This window comes from Penicillium expansum, assembly GCF_000769745.1.
Source record: "Penicillium expansum strain MD-8 chromosome Unknown contig43, whole genome shotgun sequence".
NCBI lineage: Eukaryota > Fungi > Ascomycota > Eurotiomycetes > Eurotiales > Aspergillaceae > Penicillium > Penicillium expansum.
In genome coordinates, this window is record NW_015971180.1 from 105,160 (window position 1) to 120,069 (window position 14,910).

The following is a 14,910-nucleotide window of genomic DNA, read 5'->3' on the forward strand; positions in this document are numbered from 1 at the left end:
GGTAAGGATCTTTAAGATATTCACGGGGTAATACTGCCACTACGGAGTATGTACTAGGTACGGAGTACTACTAGGTAGTATGTAGTACTGTTCAGAATAGGATATTGTGGGGCTGGCCGCTATTGGCGTGTTAGGGCAGGGGGCGAAGTGGAGACCCGTGGACGAGCTATACGCGTATTCAGATTTTATATCCATGACATCACATCTATTATTTTGCACCAGGGGTCAATCTTGTCAATCTTGTTACCTATTCCGGTCCTTCAAAAACGAGGCTTCCAAATTTCAAAACGTGCTGGAAGGCCGACACCGAGAAACTCGGCGATTGGAGGACTTGGCGGCCACGTGGTTCACATTTCGCGATGAGGATAAAATATCACTCGTCGAGAAGAAAACTTGGAAGTGTTGGGCGCACCATCACAGCTCGGGTTTCACCCACTCAGCTTACCACTTAAGACGGTGGCAATAGGGGCAAGATCGTTTTGTCGAGGAGTCCTGGAAACACGGCCTATACTGTACTCACGGCACATCGACCTTCCTCTTATTAAATACGGTAAGAGGCTGGGAGTGCTTGATATCTCAGGCGTGTAAGCAGCACTCTGTATCCATTATATTGATCAATATTTGTCTAATGGCATACTGGCGAGCTAAGGGAATCCCCACATTAGCTTGAGCGTGGGGAACGAGTTTTGAAAGTGCCTCATAAGTACTCCGTACTCCGTACTCAATCAGCCAACCTTTAATTAAACAATTCCCGGGTTGAATGTTTTGTGGGGATATTAGCGCTGCTACTAACCGGGTAAGTTGTTCTTACACTGAATCCCCGTTAGATTTTAGCAGCCAAGTATCACATGTGTTGTATATGTGTACTCCGTATCTTAAAATATCTCAAGAAAGGTATTGACTTGTATCGCGAGAAACAAAATATATCCAAACTAATGTTCTTGTATAAATTGACCGGATTTTGAGCAGTGGCCATCACCGGTACCTGCGATGAACACATGAAAGAGCAATTCTCATACTATGCTCTCTCTTAAAGGACTAGGAGTACCGATCATCTATGTAATATCCCAGTATGAACATCTGTCAGTATATAAGAGGCCTCGAAATACTTCAACTTCACATGGGAGGTGGGCGAATGAATTCGGGACTGCCTAGGACTTGGCAGCAGTGGGTGAGCCATCCCATCCATGTCAACGAATGCAGGATGGTATATGAAGTACGAAACAATGTGCTTAAATCCCCAGAAATCATCCGAACCCCTACCAAGCACTTGTCCCCTTCGAGCCAGCAGCATAGATATGTTCTGCATCTGAAATGTGATGGGGAAAAAATTTGCTTTTTATCTGTGTACGAAATTGATTCAAATAAAGCTTCATCCGTACATAAACGTTGACACACATGTTAATCTTGAGCGGAGATTTTTCGGGCATTTAAAAGCTGCGATGAGGCGCAGCAGCCAGCAAAATATGCCTACCTGGATGTTGGGATAGGGCAACGGAAAGTGCCAAGAGTACCAATGGACTAATCGGGAATAAGGGCGAGATCGACGCGGATAGTGGGACTACTATACTAACACTCGATTAGGCTTCCCACGGTCTTCAAGCTCTCGCATTCGCTTTCGTCCGAGCTTTCGCTTTCGCACTAGCATTCGTTTTCGCATTCCCAATTCACATTATGCATAGCCTCGTGGAAGGTATCTACATAACGGTCTATAGAGCGGATAGGGTAAGATCCGAGCCTCGTCAACTTCTGCCACATGAATTCAGGGTCTAGAGATTGTATAACATCGCCGATTATTGGATACCCATTTTGAACTATAAGCCTAATTAGGAAAACGCGACGTTTTTGTCTTCCGCGTTCTACTATCTCTATCACAATAGTCCTAAGATCGGAAAATTCAGTCAATGCATTGCAAGAGATATAAGATCGGTGCCCATCCCCTTCTCATATGTTTAGCACAGAAATCACAGTTCCAACCTTGGTCTTACAACATAGTCTTCAACTTACAAGATGGTGTTAAAAGTGTCATGCATCCTCCTACTTGAAGTCTGTGAGTATCACCTCAATCTCCAATTCCTTATCTACAATACATATTCGCCTATACAATCCATCTAAAGCATAGGAGGCTAACCGGTATTAGTGATAAAATCAACCCTCAGTCAACCGTTGACCTTCGTTGTCCCTGGGCGCGATGATATTGCCTACCACATCTCGGAAACCGATGCGACTTACATCCAGATCACTGCCTCAAAAGATGTTGGATGGGTTTCACTTTCCCAGGGCCAAGACAGCCCGAACTCCAGCGATGTGGCGGCCTCAAACACAATATTTGTATCGTTGAAGGAAAAATATTCTAAAAAGGCTGGGTCCGACCTCCCCAATTGTCAAATGATCTCGGGAAAACCCTCTGTCCATGATGGAGCGGTGCAGGCGACAATCCGCTGCGATGACTACTCTATCCTGAATAGACTGGAAAGTTTCACCTGGGCCTACGAAAAAGAAGGCACCGTTCAGTATGGTCCAATGCGAGTACTAGAAGGCCATGATTCAAGCAATGTTGCTACGACTGGACATGATGGTCTGCGACGAGTGGTGCGGTCAACTGAGTCGACAGAAACATCTACTGTGCCTGCTCAGACCCCATCCCCGGAAGAGATTGCTGCTTTGATGGCGAGGTACGACAGATTGATGAAAATCAGAACTATCCATGGTTCGATGATGGCGATTGGGTTTGTTGTGCTCTTCCCGGCCTTCGCCAGTCTGATTCATTTACTCCCAGGGTCCAAGCCAGTCATCAAAATCCATGCTTCTCTGCAAGCCATAACCGCAATTCTCGTAATCGTTAGTTTTGGCCTTGGCGTATACCTCAACTCACAGGTTACCATCAAGGGAAAGCATCATCAGGCCATCGGTGCTCTTGTCGTTATACTTCTTGTGATTGTTCAGCCCATCCTCGGAATCCGTCAACACATGTTGTTCCGCAAAACACAGCAGAAGACAAAGTGGGCTTACGCACACCGCTGGCAGGGTCGCATCATGCTTGGTCTTGGTGTTGTCAATGGTGGTATTGGGCTCAACCTTAGCCGGAGTGGCTCTGGGGATTCTCGTGGTGCACTTATCGGCTACGGAGTGGTGACTGGCATTGTCTACGTCGGCTACTTTGGGATCCTGGCCTTTAAGGCATTCAACGCGCGACAAAACCCTCAGGGAGATAAATCTGATATTCCAGAAAGAGCGGTCCGTACGGGTACGGAAGAGCACAATCTGACGGAGATACCTGCGCACAACTGAATTCCTTGTCAATCCTAGGAAATTCTGTGCGGGAAACGTGAGATTTGAGGGTAGGTAGGAGTCAAAGCAAGTCATGGCATCGGAATATTGGAATGTGATTATCGTCATCTTGTACAAAACCAACAGAAAATCACTGCAAGCTTATAGAACTTGACTTAAAAGACCCTTGGATGTATCTCGTTGATTTTACATGGTGATATCATCTCCTTTCGCGCGGTGATTTATAAAATTCTGGAATTCCATAAGGTCTTATTTGCATTGATTTCCCTCATGAGTCTCTTGTTCTATAAAGCTTCTGACCTCAGAATCATTATCCACCTCCCCTTTGTCTTTGATAGTCAGCTGAAAATCCCGTCTCCCACCAGAAACAGCGGGATCGTTTTTGGATGGGATGTTGCTTCTCTCGTCTTTCACATAGTTGTTTGAATCCACTTGGGAAAAACATATATTCTGTCAGCAAAGAGGAGGCCCATCAGGCAAGTATTCTGATATTGATGAGACGCGAGACTTGGTTGAGAAGATGTAAACTTATTGTAAGCTATATATTTCCCTCACACCTGCTACAAAAAATAATTACACACCAGCCCTTAAGAACACATAGAAGAGAGCAATGCTTCTGGAGACCTCGCGAACACATTTACCGTCTCGATCAGTCTTTTCGCCAGCAACCCAGCTTGTTCTGACACCATGATTTTATTGGATGTGAGAACTTGAACCTGCAGTTTTCCGTCACCGGGAATGGACCGGATCAAAAGCTGATCCTCCAAATTGATCCGACTCATGACCAAGGAATCGGAAATGTTGGCTCTGGCTCCTAAAGTCAAGGGGCTATTCTCAGCCCCGCCCAAGTGGTTGACTATGCATCCCAATTTGGTATCTAAAGGCCAGTCCGTACTTTTGGCACGTATGTCGGAGAAATCGAGGTGAGAGAATTGCACAGATTGTGTGTATTGATCACGTAATAGCCTGCATAGGTCGTAGACGGTGGAAACTTGCGCGATGGGGGCTCGTAGTGGATTGAGATTGATACAGGGCCCGAGGATTGTCTGCACCTGGGGCAATGGAATAGTACGCGTATTCATCACCACCCCAAACACAACATCATCCTTCTGGGTCAGGTTTGAAAGGATAAAGGAGAAAGCTGCGTTGACCAAGATTGGGATTGTGATATCTTCGAACGCGCTGGGTAGGTCTCCAAAGGCGGTCTCGTGGATATCCGTCAGAGTTTCTCCCCGCAGATCTAAACATGGAAGCATTGTCATCGCTGAGCCTTGCAGACAATCTTTCCAAAATTCGAATGCAGTGTCGGAGCCGTTGCTGGCACAGTAGTACACATAGTCAGGGAATGTCGCGCAAACCGGGCCAGATTGAATGTCTTCATTGTAAGCAGCCACGAGATCAGTGAGGATCATTGGTTTAGAAGCACCATCATACTGGGCATGCGAGAGGCGGACAGTGAAAATATGTTCTGTTTGTGACCGTGAGATGAGGGTGAACTTAACAAGCGGCTTGCCCGAGACAGATTCCTCCTTAGAATCGATCTCACAGAGAGATCTCCAAATGGGCTCGAGAGGCTTTTCGGTATGAATGTGATCGAATGGAAGATTGATAGACTTCAAAACAACCTGAAGTAACTTGCCCTGGTGCTTAATAAAAACCGTACGCATGATAGCATGAGCCTGCACAAGGGAATGACAAGCCAGGCGTAGCCTATCGGCGTCAACCATGCCTTGAATTGAATAGGAAAAGCAGCTCAGAGACCATTGGGTCAAAAAGAAGACTTGTGAATCTGTCACTGGAATAATATCAAGTACTGCGTCGTTGGTAAGGGATAGACCACTCGGCCGTGAGTGTAAAATGACAGACTTTTGTTGAGGATCCAGGAGCGAGAACGGGTCGATACTCTTGCTCGTGTCGACGATTTGGCTTTTGATAAGTGCTTTGGCCAGGACGCTTAGCTGTCGGAGTGCAAAAACCTGCGAAACAGATAGTTCGAATCCTTGACCCCTTGCCAAACCGACGAGGTACATTGCAGAAATTGAGTCACCACCTACACGGAAGAAGCTGTCGTCTGCGCCAATTGAGTCAGGGGCGAGGTGCAGGACCCGTGCCCACAGCTGCTGGAGTGTCCGCTCCGCAGCTGTGGCGGGTGCACGCTTCGCCATCGCAGGGCTGCTGTACGCCTCCATCTCGGCCCGGGTAAGAGTGGCCGCGCGCTCGCGGAGCCTGCGGCGGTCGGTCTTGCCGGTGGCAGTGAGAGGAATGGCTACCAGGGGGAGGAACACAGCTGGGACCATGTAGGACGGCACAGCGTCATGAAGGCCGGCCTCGACTCTAGGGATAATTGCGCGGAAGGCGTCAGTGGGGCTGGCCAGAAGCTCATCCGCTTTGTGTTCAGCTCTCTCATTGTCATCTCTCTTAGTATCACTACTCTTGGCACCGTTGATATCGTCAGTCCACACAAATGCTACAAGCATAGGCGGCCGTTTGGCCTCCGCTGGCGTCACCACCTCAACTACCACATCACGCGCGCCTGGGAAACACTCTCGTGTATGGTACTCGACCTCGCCCACCTCGATGCGCTGTCCCCTTAGCTTGACCTGCGTGTCCTTACGCCCGAGATATCGCATCGATCCGTCTGCGGCGTACCGAACCAGGTCACCCGTCTTATACAGCCGGTTGATAGTCGGATAATCAGCGGCAGCTTGAGGATTGCTCTTACGGCGAAATTCTTGCAGCCAGGCTGGCAGATTGATAAATGCCTCTGCAGTTTTGACTGGGTTATTGAGGTAGCCGCGCCCGACGATTGGGCCCTCAATCAACAGCTCGCCCACCGCCCCGATCGGCACAAGTTGCTCGTGATTATCTCTGTTGACTATCCAAAACACGGAGCTGGGTGCCCATCCAATGTTGTTTGCATCAGATCTTCCCAGTCCTGGATGTATACTAGATAGTCCAGAGCACTCCGCTGGGCCATATCCGTTCACCAATTTGACGTGTCCAATCCAAGGCTCGATGTCCCTCAATGTCACCGCCTCGCCAGCTAGGACTAAGGTCTGTAATGTTGGAATATCTTCTCTTCGCAGCAACTTAGCGGTCGATGGAGTTAGTTGCGCCCATGTGACGCGTAGCTGACTAGCTGCCTTGGTAATATCATCGCGTCGGGAAGCTTCCGAAGGGACACAAATACAGCTGCCAACTATCAACGCGGTAAGGATGTCAATGATGCTAACATCAAATGCATAGGACGAAAATTGGAAGACTCGGGATTGGGCTGTGAGGTGATCGGTACGACCATGCGCGAATCCGCCGCTGGCAAATGCCGCGTGTGGAACGACCACTCCTTTAGGCGTACCGGTCGAACCGGAGGTGAATATGGTGTAAAGTGAATTGTCAGGCGTCACTGATGACCTTTTCCAGCCACCGCTAGTCTGCCATGTCGTCACATTATCACCTACCACGACCACCTGCGCTATTAACTCGGCTGCAGCTGCAGCCTGCGATGCGGATGCCACAACCAGCTCGGCCGACACGGCGCGACAGATTACCTGCCGCCGTGCCCGAGGATGCGACGGGTCGAGTAGCACAAATGCACCCCCTGCTTTCATCACCCCTAGCATTGCTACTATCGTCCACCGCGACTTTTCGAAGCAGACCGGCACAAAAACCTCGGGCCCTACGCCGCGCTCGGCTAGATGCGCGGCCAGCGCCGACGACAGCACGTCTAGCTCGCCGTATGTCAGGTCACCGTCCCACGCGCACACGGCCGGGGCGGCAGGCTGGGCCTGGCACCGCTCGGCGACTAGCGCATGGACACAACGGTTCACCTGCGCCGGCATCTTTCCATTCCATTCCTGAAGTTGGTGGTGATCCTTGGCGCTCGGCCCCACCAGGTCGCCGACCGCAATTGGCATGGCCCGGCCCACGCAAATTTCACGTAGCAAGTGCTCCAAATGCCATGCGATTCGCTGTACCTGCACCTTCTCGATAACTCGGGAATCAAAGTTCACCCGTAGTTGAAGGCTATCCTCTCCGAGATGGCACTCCACCATACACGCGTACGTGTTGGATGTGCTCAGCTTCCGAGCACTTTCATCATCCTCGTCATTCTCCTGGCTGGGTACTTCAAATAACATATCCGGAGGTGGGGTCTCACTTTCTCGCGCTGCAGGCTGAACTACCAACAGTGTTTGGAATTGGCAGGCCTGTTCGGTACTGGGGCTGATCCGCCGAATCCGCTGGAGCCCCATCTGCTCGTATGCAGTCATGGAACTAGCCTGTGTCTGCACTTGCTGTAGCAGATCTTGAAGACCATCCTCCCAGCTCCATCTAATTCGCAGTGGAACTGTCGCAATTGTGGGAGCTGCGATTCGCTCTATTCCAGGAACTGTTTGATGCCGTCCGGTTACCGTGGCCCCAAAGATCACATCAGGGGAATTCGTGTATTGAGCCAGGAGAATTGCCCACGCTGCACGGATAGCCGTTGATGCAGTAATATCACTCCTCGGCCACTGTAACTGTGATATATAGTGTTGTACCCCCTCGTCCGCTCGTGGCTCGTAGTCTGGCAACGGTAGACTAGGGAATGCCATCGGCTCGCATCCGCCAAGCTGGCTCTGCCAGTACTCCTCTGTGGCCATGGTGTCATCACCACTCTGCAAGATATGTTTGATGAATCCCTGGAACGGAACTAGCCGATCTAGCGTATGGCCGTGGTAGGCTTGTTCCAGTTGTTTGAAGATTATTGGCATCGACCAACCATCGAACAGTGCATGGTGTGCTGTCCACACGAATGTCGGCCGCAGGGCCCCAGGGCCGTCCATGATAGCAAACCTCGCAAGGGGCTTCCCCAGGCCCATAGTCTCATTTTTGTCTGCTTGTAAATACGCCCGAAGGTTTTGGCCTGTGACGAATGGGGCCTGCCCTGCAACCACAACCTGGACCAACCCTTGCCCCACCAGATCCACAACTCGCGTTCGCAGGATTGGTGTCATTGCCACTACCTCCTGCCACGCTCGTTCCAAGCGCCTGATGTCGACGTTGCCCCGAAGCTCAAGCGTATTCTGGCTGATGTAGGCACCCGCTCGCTTGGCATTCATGCTGAGCATCCCTTCCTGCAGCGGCGTGCATGGAAAGATATCTTCCACCAGACCCATGTCCACCTTACACTGGAGCGCGACCTGGGTCCGCGCCAGATCCACCGGGATCCCTGGCTGGAGTAGGGAGAATGGTGCAATGTGTTCATCAACGGAGCTATCTATCTTGACAATATGTGCCATGTCGCTGAGGCGTGGTGTACTGAAGATATCCGCCACGGTCAACGAAAGACCGTCCTCTCGAGCTGCTGCAACAAGCTGCACGGCCGTGATGGAGTCGCCACCGATCCGCAGGAAGCTATCGTCGACCCCTATTCTATTGGGAGGGAGTTTGAGCACGCGAGTCCACAGTCTGTGTAGCTGCTCTTCTAGCGCTGTCGTCGGAACCCGGAGTGTGCTACGGGATGGCTGTAACTCTGCCAGCTGCTCCAGTGTCAGCGCTCCACCTAACTCGCGTAACTGTCTGCGGTCGGTCTTGCCCGTCGCTGTCATGGGAATCATGTCCACAGCAATATACACGCTCGGTACCATGTAACGTGGCACATGTTCCATCAACCAATCCTCCACCCCCTGTGTCAATTTGGCGAGTGCAGCTCGCACATGGTCTGGACTCTCGTTTGCCTCCTCGCCAATCGCGATGAATGCTACCAGCATCGGGACGTCGCTGCCAAGTGGTGTCACCACCTCAGCCACAGCTTGCGGACCGGCATTGCCTGCCAAACCCTGCCGAACATGATGCTCGACCTCGCCTAACTCCACCCTTTGGCCGCGGATCTTGACCTGTGTGTCTTTCCGCCCGATAAATAGCAGGCTGCCATCCGCGTCGTACCGGACCAAGTCACCCGTCTTGTAAAGTCGGCGACCACATCTTGATATCTTGTTGTACCTCTCACAAAACTCTGAAAACCAACTCGGTGGGTCTATAAAGGCTTCGGTTGTCTTCTTCGTATCGTTCAGATATCCCCGTGCAAGGATTGGACCCTCCACAATCAACTCTCCAACTACCCCTAAAGGCACCAATTTGTGGTGATTGTCCGCATCAACCACCCAGCTAACGCCTCCCGCCATCCTGCCAATCGATTGTGGATTCGAGAGTAGCTTCATATCTTGAGCTACAGCACAGCACACAGAGCACTCGGCAGAACCGTAACCTTTCATGACTTGGGTGTGATCTGCCCAAACTGCAATGTCCTCCCGTGCTGGCGGTTCCCCCACAAGAACAACATGTTTCAAGCAGGAGAGGTCCTCTTGCTGGATTGTCCTTAGAGCGGAGGGCGTGAAAAGAGCCCAGTTGACTTGAAGTTTGCGCGCTGCGGCTGCGATATTGTCAAGACATTCTGACTCTGACGGCACACAGACACATCCACCAACCATCAAGGTCGTGACGATTTGCATAATGCTGGCGCCAAATGCGTATGACGCGGATTGTAGGACACGAGAATGTTTGTCAAAGTGCAACTCCTTGCTGTGAGCCAGGACGTTAGAGCAATACGCCGAATGCTCCACCACAACGACTTTGGGCTTTCCCGTGGATCCAGAGGTAAAGCTGGCATAGACAGCGTTGTGTGGCTGGGCGAAGGATATAGCACTAGAATCGTACGATTCACCGGGGAACTCCATCGTTCTACTCAACACAATCACTGTATCTGCCAACTTCTGGCTACGACTCTTGTTGTCCCGAGAAGATAGTACAAGCGTGGCATTCACACTATCACATAGCTCTTGCAATCGCGACTGCGGCTGGTTACAGTCTAGCAGTGCAAAGGCAGCTCCTGCCTTCAAAACTCCTAGAATTGCCACAGCTGTCCAGCAGGACTTCTCAAAGCACAGCGGCACGAACATCTCAGGTCCCACACCGTAACCTGCCAGCTGGACAGCTAAGGCGGTGGATAATTGATCAATTTCGCCGTACGTGAAGTTGCCATCCCAGGCACACACAGCAGGGGCATTTGGCTGGGCCTGGCACTGCTCCGTTATCTGGTGATGCACGCACCAGTCTACTTGTGTTGGCATTGTGCGGTTCCAATCTGCCAATTTCAACATGTCGGCATCGTTGAGAAGAGATATTTCCCCCTTCTCCCTTTCCTGAAAGGCTTTTCCATCTTCGTTATTGCTAAGCTGTTCCAGATCGCTAGTGACCTCTTGAGTCGCTGTGCCTATTCCCTTAGACATGTCATTGATAAACTGGGAGAAACATTCAACTTACCGATATCCTTTTTCATTGTCAGGGTATAACCCACATCTCGTTGTGAGTGGTTCACTTGCTTTGTCTTCGCCGTCATTTTTGACTTCTGTCCTTGAGGTTTCCGCTATGGGCGCTGGTTCCGACGTGTTAGAGGAAAGACGAAAAGTATATTCGGTTTGAATCGTGAACGGCTCTATGTAGAATATGTGACCTATCTTTTTAAACGTGGTATTTACTATTACAAACAAAATGTGATCGATAGTTCATGCAAGGTCCGATCGTCAATGCATTTGTGTAATACATGTCTGGAATCCGGTATGACTCGATCACGCTATCCTCACCGCTATACCCGTTTCATACATTCATCTGTGTAGATCGGAGTTTTGATTAGATGGTGGCTTAGCTGGAGCCGTGGAAGTGTCTACGGGTAGCCCTAGCTAATGTTGCACTGAGGTGCTTCCCGCCCCCTTGCGATATAATTGTACGATGACAAATCATTCTTAACGCGCGAACAATGCAGCTTATGGCAATGAACAGCATGAATTTGTCAAAAAAAGGTTAGTGGCATAGACTCCATACCACAATTAATTGCTCATGCATGAGCGGTCAGTCAATCAACGTGCATGCGATGTAACAAAAAAACGATATTACATTCTTAGAGAGAAAGAAAGGTAGAAATAAAGAACTCCCCTGTGTCTAGACTGCGCAGTGATACATGATTCCAAGCCACTTTTCAACCCTCTCTGGTTTTCTATACATCAAATGATCGATGATATTCATATTCTTGGATTGGGTGGTGTGGGCGTTCTTGTCGCCCACGCCTTGGCTGGAATCCCCGATTCTCCGCGTGTGAATCTATTGCTTCATAGACCCAGAGATCATCACTCTGGATTGCTCGCAATCACCAGAAACGGAGTCACAGAGCACCAAACCAACTTCACTATCGAAGAGTATCGAGATGGCTGTTGGCATCGGGGACTTTCGTATGGTTCTGTTCAGCCTCAGCACATGGAATCTCCAAAAAGAGCCTCTGACGAATCCCCTATCCGGTTCCTCATTGTTGCAGTGAAGGCTCATCATACGATCGATTCGATCCGACTTGTGAAGCATCGTCTTACCAAGTACTCAACCATCCTGTTCTTGCAGAATGGATCCGGGGCTCTGGATGAGCTTGATGTTGAATTATTTCCCAACCCAGCCGACCGGCCTTGTTATATGTCTGGCATTGTGACTCACTGCATCCACCGAAAAGACTTCCTATCCGCAGTCCATGTAGCCACCGGCAGCATCACCTTGGGTCCTTCTCCTAGGATTCCCAGCGCTCCTGGGGCCATTTCTTTCCAACTAGCCACCGACTCTGCAAAGCTAGCCGCCATCTTGAACCGGTCAAAGCTCCTCAATGTATCCCTGCAGGATTCACAAGGATTACTTCGGCAACAGCTTATAAAGCTTGCAACGAATTCCATCTATAATCCTCTGACGTCGCTTCTGGAGTGTTCGGTCAACGATCTCATAACATTGAACAATTCCCAGGTCCAGAACATCTCTGACGCGCTCATTTGCGAGATCTCAGACATCATCAAAGCCTTACCCCTGTCAGACGTGATCACCAAGGAAGATATGGAGACCGTATTTTCGTCTTCCAAATTGAAAAGAATAATACATGAGATCGGTCTGCGAGCTGGTGGACACACCACTTCAATGCTCCAAGATATGAGGAATGGAGTCAAAACGGAGATTATGTACCTCAATGGATATTTTTTGAGGTGGGCGTTGAAGCTAGGGATCGAATGCCCAGTAAACGCAATGATAATTCGGATGGTGCTGGAAAAGGAAAACGGAACCACCAAAAATATCTAGATAAGCAGGATATAGTGAGAAGGCGTTAGACTACATAGAGCAAATTTCGAGATTGATTGCGAGCAGAGCCTGTAGCAATGTATTGTAGAGGATGTAGCTACTTAGTTCGCTCATTGTGCTTCCTATCTTCCATTTCCCTAGTGCTCGACAGCCAATACAACTGAGTCGTAATTGCTCACTCTCCTATCACCTCTCCCGCAGAGTTTCAAGGGCAGCAATGAGCTAAGATGATCAAAAGAAACGGTGCCCTATGTGCCCTATTGTCTGAAACGTTGATCTAATCAAAGTTTCCAGTCCGAAATATCACCCTTGTAATCTCTGTTCATTCGGTAATGTCTCTGGGGGGGTTTAGCAAGATCAAAACGTGGGAACCACTCTTCACCGAAATTGCCTTTAGCATCGAAAGGCATTGCATCTCGGAAACCAACAAAATAACTGTAGGGGTACGTCAGTCAAGCTCCCATAATTATAAGAAAGATAAATGGCATACAGATCCTCGTTGTTCTCATCCCAGACCAGATTGCGAGGCTTGGCCCCCTCGGGGAAATACCCCATTCGCTTAGCCATGCTAAAAATCTACATTAGCGTTACCCTTAGTAGTTGAAAACTGTTCGACTCACGGAAACTCTCGAAGGAAGACCTCACGAACACGCTTCCGTTGATCGCGGTCCATATCCCAGTACAAAAAGGCAGATTTGAAATCTCCCAGGCGTTTCCCGGGAACCTTCTCCCATACAATCCATGTAATGTGTCCTCTAGGAACTGGCCCTGAGCTGTCCTGAATCCCCATCTTATATGCTAGAAGTGCAGGTGTATTTTGTGAGTGTTTGATACTGAGAAATTTGTATGCCTTTAGCTCGGGGGGTGTGAATTCGGTTGCTTCTCGGGCGCGGGTAGCTTTGTCTGCGTTCTCAAAGCCGGCGTGTGGAACTTGGGTATAAATGCGCATGAAAGCCTCCTTTCCATCAGTAGCATTGTGGCAAGTAAACAGAACAGATGCGTAGGAGTCGACAGAACGATCTTCACGTTGGTAGCTGTGCGTGTTGACCTTTTTGTCGATGATCCATTTCGAGGTCTTGGGTTTATTGAGGGTGACCGTGTCTCCTTCATCTAGTCCACTAGGGAACCAGGATCGTAGGACGGCCATGATTGATTAGATGAGATGTAGAAGTGTGAAATAATGAAAGTTGGGGAGACGAAGATGAAGAGTTGGAAGTGAAATCAAACTTTGGTACTTGGTCACATGCTGCCCAAGAAACTATATACGTGAAGGAACCAGAGGAAACAAACAAATGACAGCAAGACCAGTTTCTCTAGTCTCATCTATTGCGCTCTTCATCTTGACATCAGCACATCCAACCACCATCCACATTGTACACAGCCCCAGTCACAAAGCTTGCCTCCTCACTGAGAAGGAATGCGATCACAGTTGCAATCTCCTCTGGCTGTGCCTGTCGCTTCTGTGCCGTCTTTTGCAAACCGCGCTTCACATCTTCGGGGTCTTCGCCAGCGGAGAGGGGTGTATTGACAGAGCCTAAACAGTTGGTTAACTAAACTCAATCTCAATCTTAACACGTATGCTTACCTGGCGAAACACAGTTGACTCGAATATTTTGATTCTCCTTTGCAGCAGTCTGCGACAACCCAATAACAGCTGCTTTGCTGGCGCAGTAGGCCGAGACACCGGGAGCACCCATTTGACCGAACACACTTGCAGCAGAGACCTACCACAATTGAAAATTAGCATTGTATCTTTCAGGTTCGACACTGGAATTGGACTCACGATGCTACCGCCGGCCTTCATTGCTTTCAACTCAGCCCTCAGGCAGAAGAATACTCCGCGCGTATTCACAGAGAATGTGAAATCCCAATTATCGTCGGTCTCCTCTGTGATCGGAGCAGCAGGTGTGATAATTCCGGCCATATTCACAGCACCGTCCAGCTTGCCCAATTTTTCAACAGTCGACTGAATCCAAGAGTCCACTGATTTGCTGCTGCGCACATCGATAGCCGTGGTCATATGCTTTTCGCTGTTTGGGAGGGACTTGATAGCCTCCCCCAGGGCCTTCTCGTTGATATCGGCGAGAGAGATTATTGCGCCTCGACTAGCGAGAAGTTTTGCTGTGGCCAACCCCATTCCAGAGGCTGCACCGGTGATAGCGATCTATGATAGGAATTAGATGAAAACAACTCTTGATAAATCACTGAATTGATACTGACCACTTTATCTTGGAAAGATGCCATTGTTATAGATTATTCGCTGTATCTTCACTGGTGATAAGAATATTGGTTTTAATACAGCAAGTGCGGAACAAAATTGCTACCAAGGGAATTATATTTATAGGAGAATCTGGATTCCACCTCCCAACATTGAATATTCATATTCTACATGGATAACCCGTATGTTGTATAGATAGTCGGATGTAATAGGAAAGTGACCGCGCACCGTCAAAACAGGAAGGTTTCCGCTATCGGAGA

General features: G+C 49.4%; 5 protein-coding genes across 5 annotated transcripts; 2 read left to right on the forward strand and 3 right to left on the reverse strand.

Annotated features, from left to right (window-relative positions):
- Window positions 1–2,010: 2,010 nt before the first annotated feature.
- On the forward strand, window positions 2,011–3,291 carry PEX2_013760 (cytochrome b561 domain-containing protein; the record flags this gene model as incomplete). The annotated part of the gene is made up of 2 exons (XM_016738653.1): window positions 2,011–2,050; window positions 2,141–3,291. 2 exons carry the CDS (start codon window positions 2,011–2,013, stop codon window positions 3,289–3,291), a joined length of 1,191 nt encoding a protein of 396 aa, XP_016602720.1.
- Window positions 3,292–3,878: 587 nt separating this feature from the next.
- On the reverse strand, window positions 3,879–10,669 carry PEX2_013770 (uncharacterized protein; the record flags this gene model as incomplete). Its single annotated transcript, XM_016738654.1, has 2 exons — window positions 3,879–10,543; window positions 10,594–10,669. 2 exons carry the CDS (start codon window positions 10,667–10,669, stop codon window positions 3,879–3,881), a joined length of 6,741 nt encoding a protein of 2,246 aa, XP_016602721.1.
- A 665-nt stretch (window positions 10,670–11,334) lies between these two features.
- On the forward strand, window positions 11,335–12,432 carry PEX2_013780 (ketopantoate reductase family protein; the record flags this gene model as incomplete). Its single annotated transcript, XM_016738655.1, has 1 exon — window positions 11,335–12,432. One exon carries the CDS (start codon window positions 11,335–11,337, stop codon window positions 12,430–12,432), a length of 1,098 nt encoding a protein of 365 aa, XP_016602722.1.
- A 281-nt stretch (window positions 12,433–12,713) lies between these two features.
- On the reverse strand, window positions 12,714–13,579 carry PEX2_013790 (uncharacterized protein; the record flags this gene model as incomplete). The annotated part of the gene is made up of 3 exons (XM_016738656.1): window positions 12,714–12,867; window positions 12,923–13,000; window positions 13,053–13,579. 3 exons carry the CDS (start codon window positions 13,577–13,579, stop codon window positions 12,714–12,716), a joined length of 759 nt encoding a protein of 252 aa, XP_016602723.1.
- A 199-nt stretch (window positions 13,580–13,778) lies between these two features.
- On the reverse strand, window positions 13,779–14,676 carry PEX2_013800 (SDR family NAD(P)-dependent oxidoreductase; the record flags this gene model as incomplete). Its single annotated transcript, XM_016738657.1, has 4 exons — window positions 13,779–13,966; window positions 14,018–14,156; window positions 14,216–14,596; window positions 14,653–14,676. The coding sequence occupies 4 exons, from the start codon at window positions 14,674–14,676 to the stop codon at window positions 13,779–13,781; spliced, it is 732 nt and encodes a 243-aa protein (XP_016602724.1).
- Window positions 14,677–14,910: the final 234 nt, after the last annotated feature.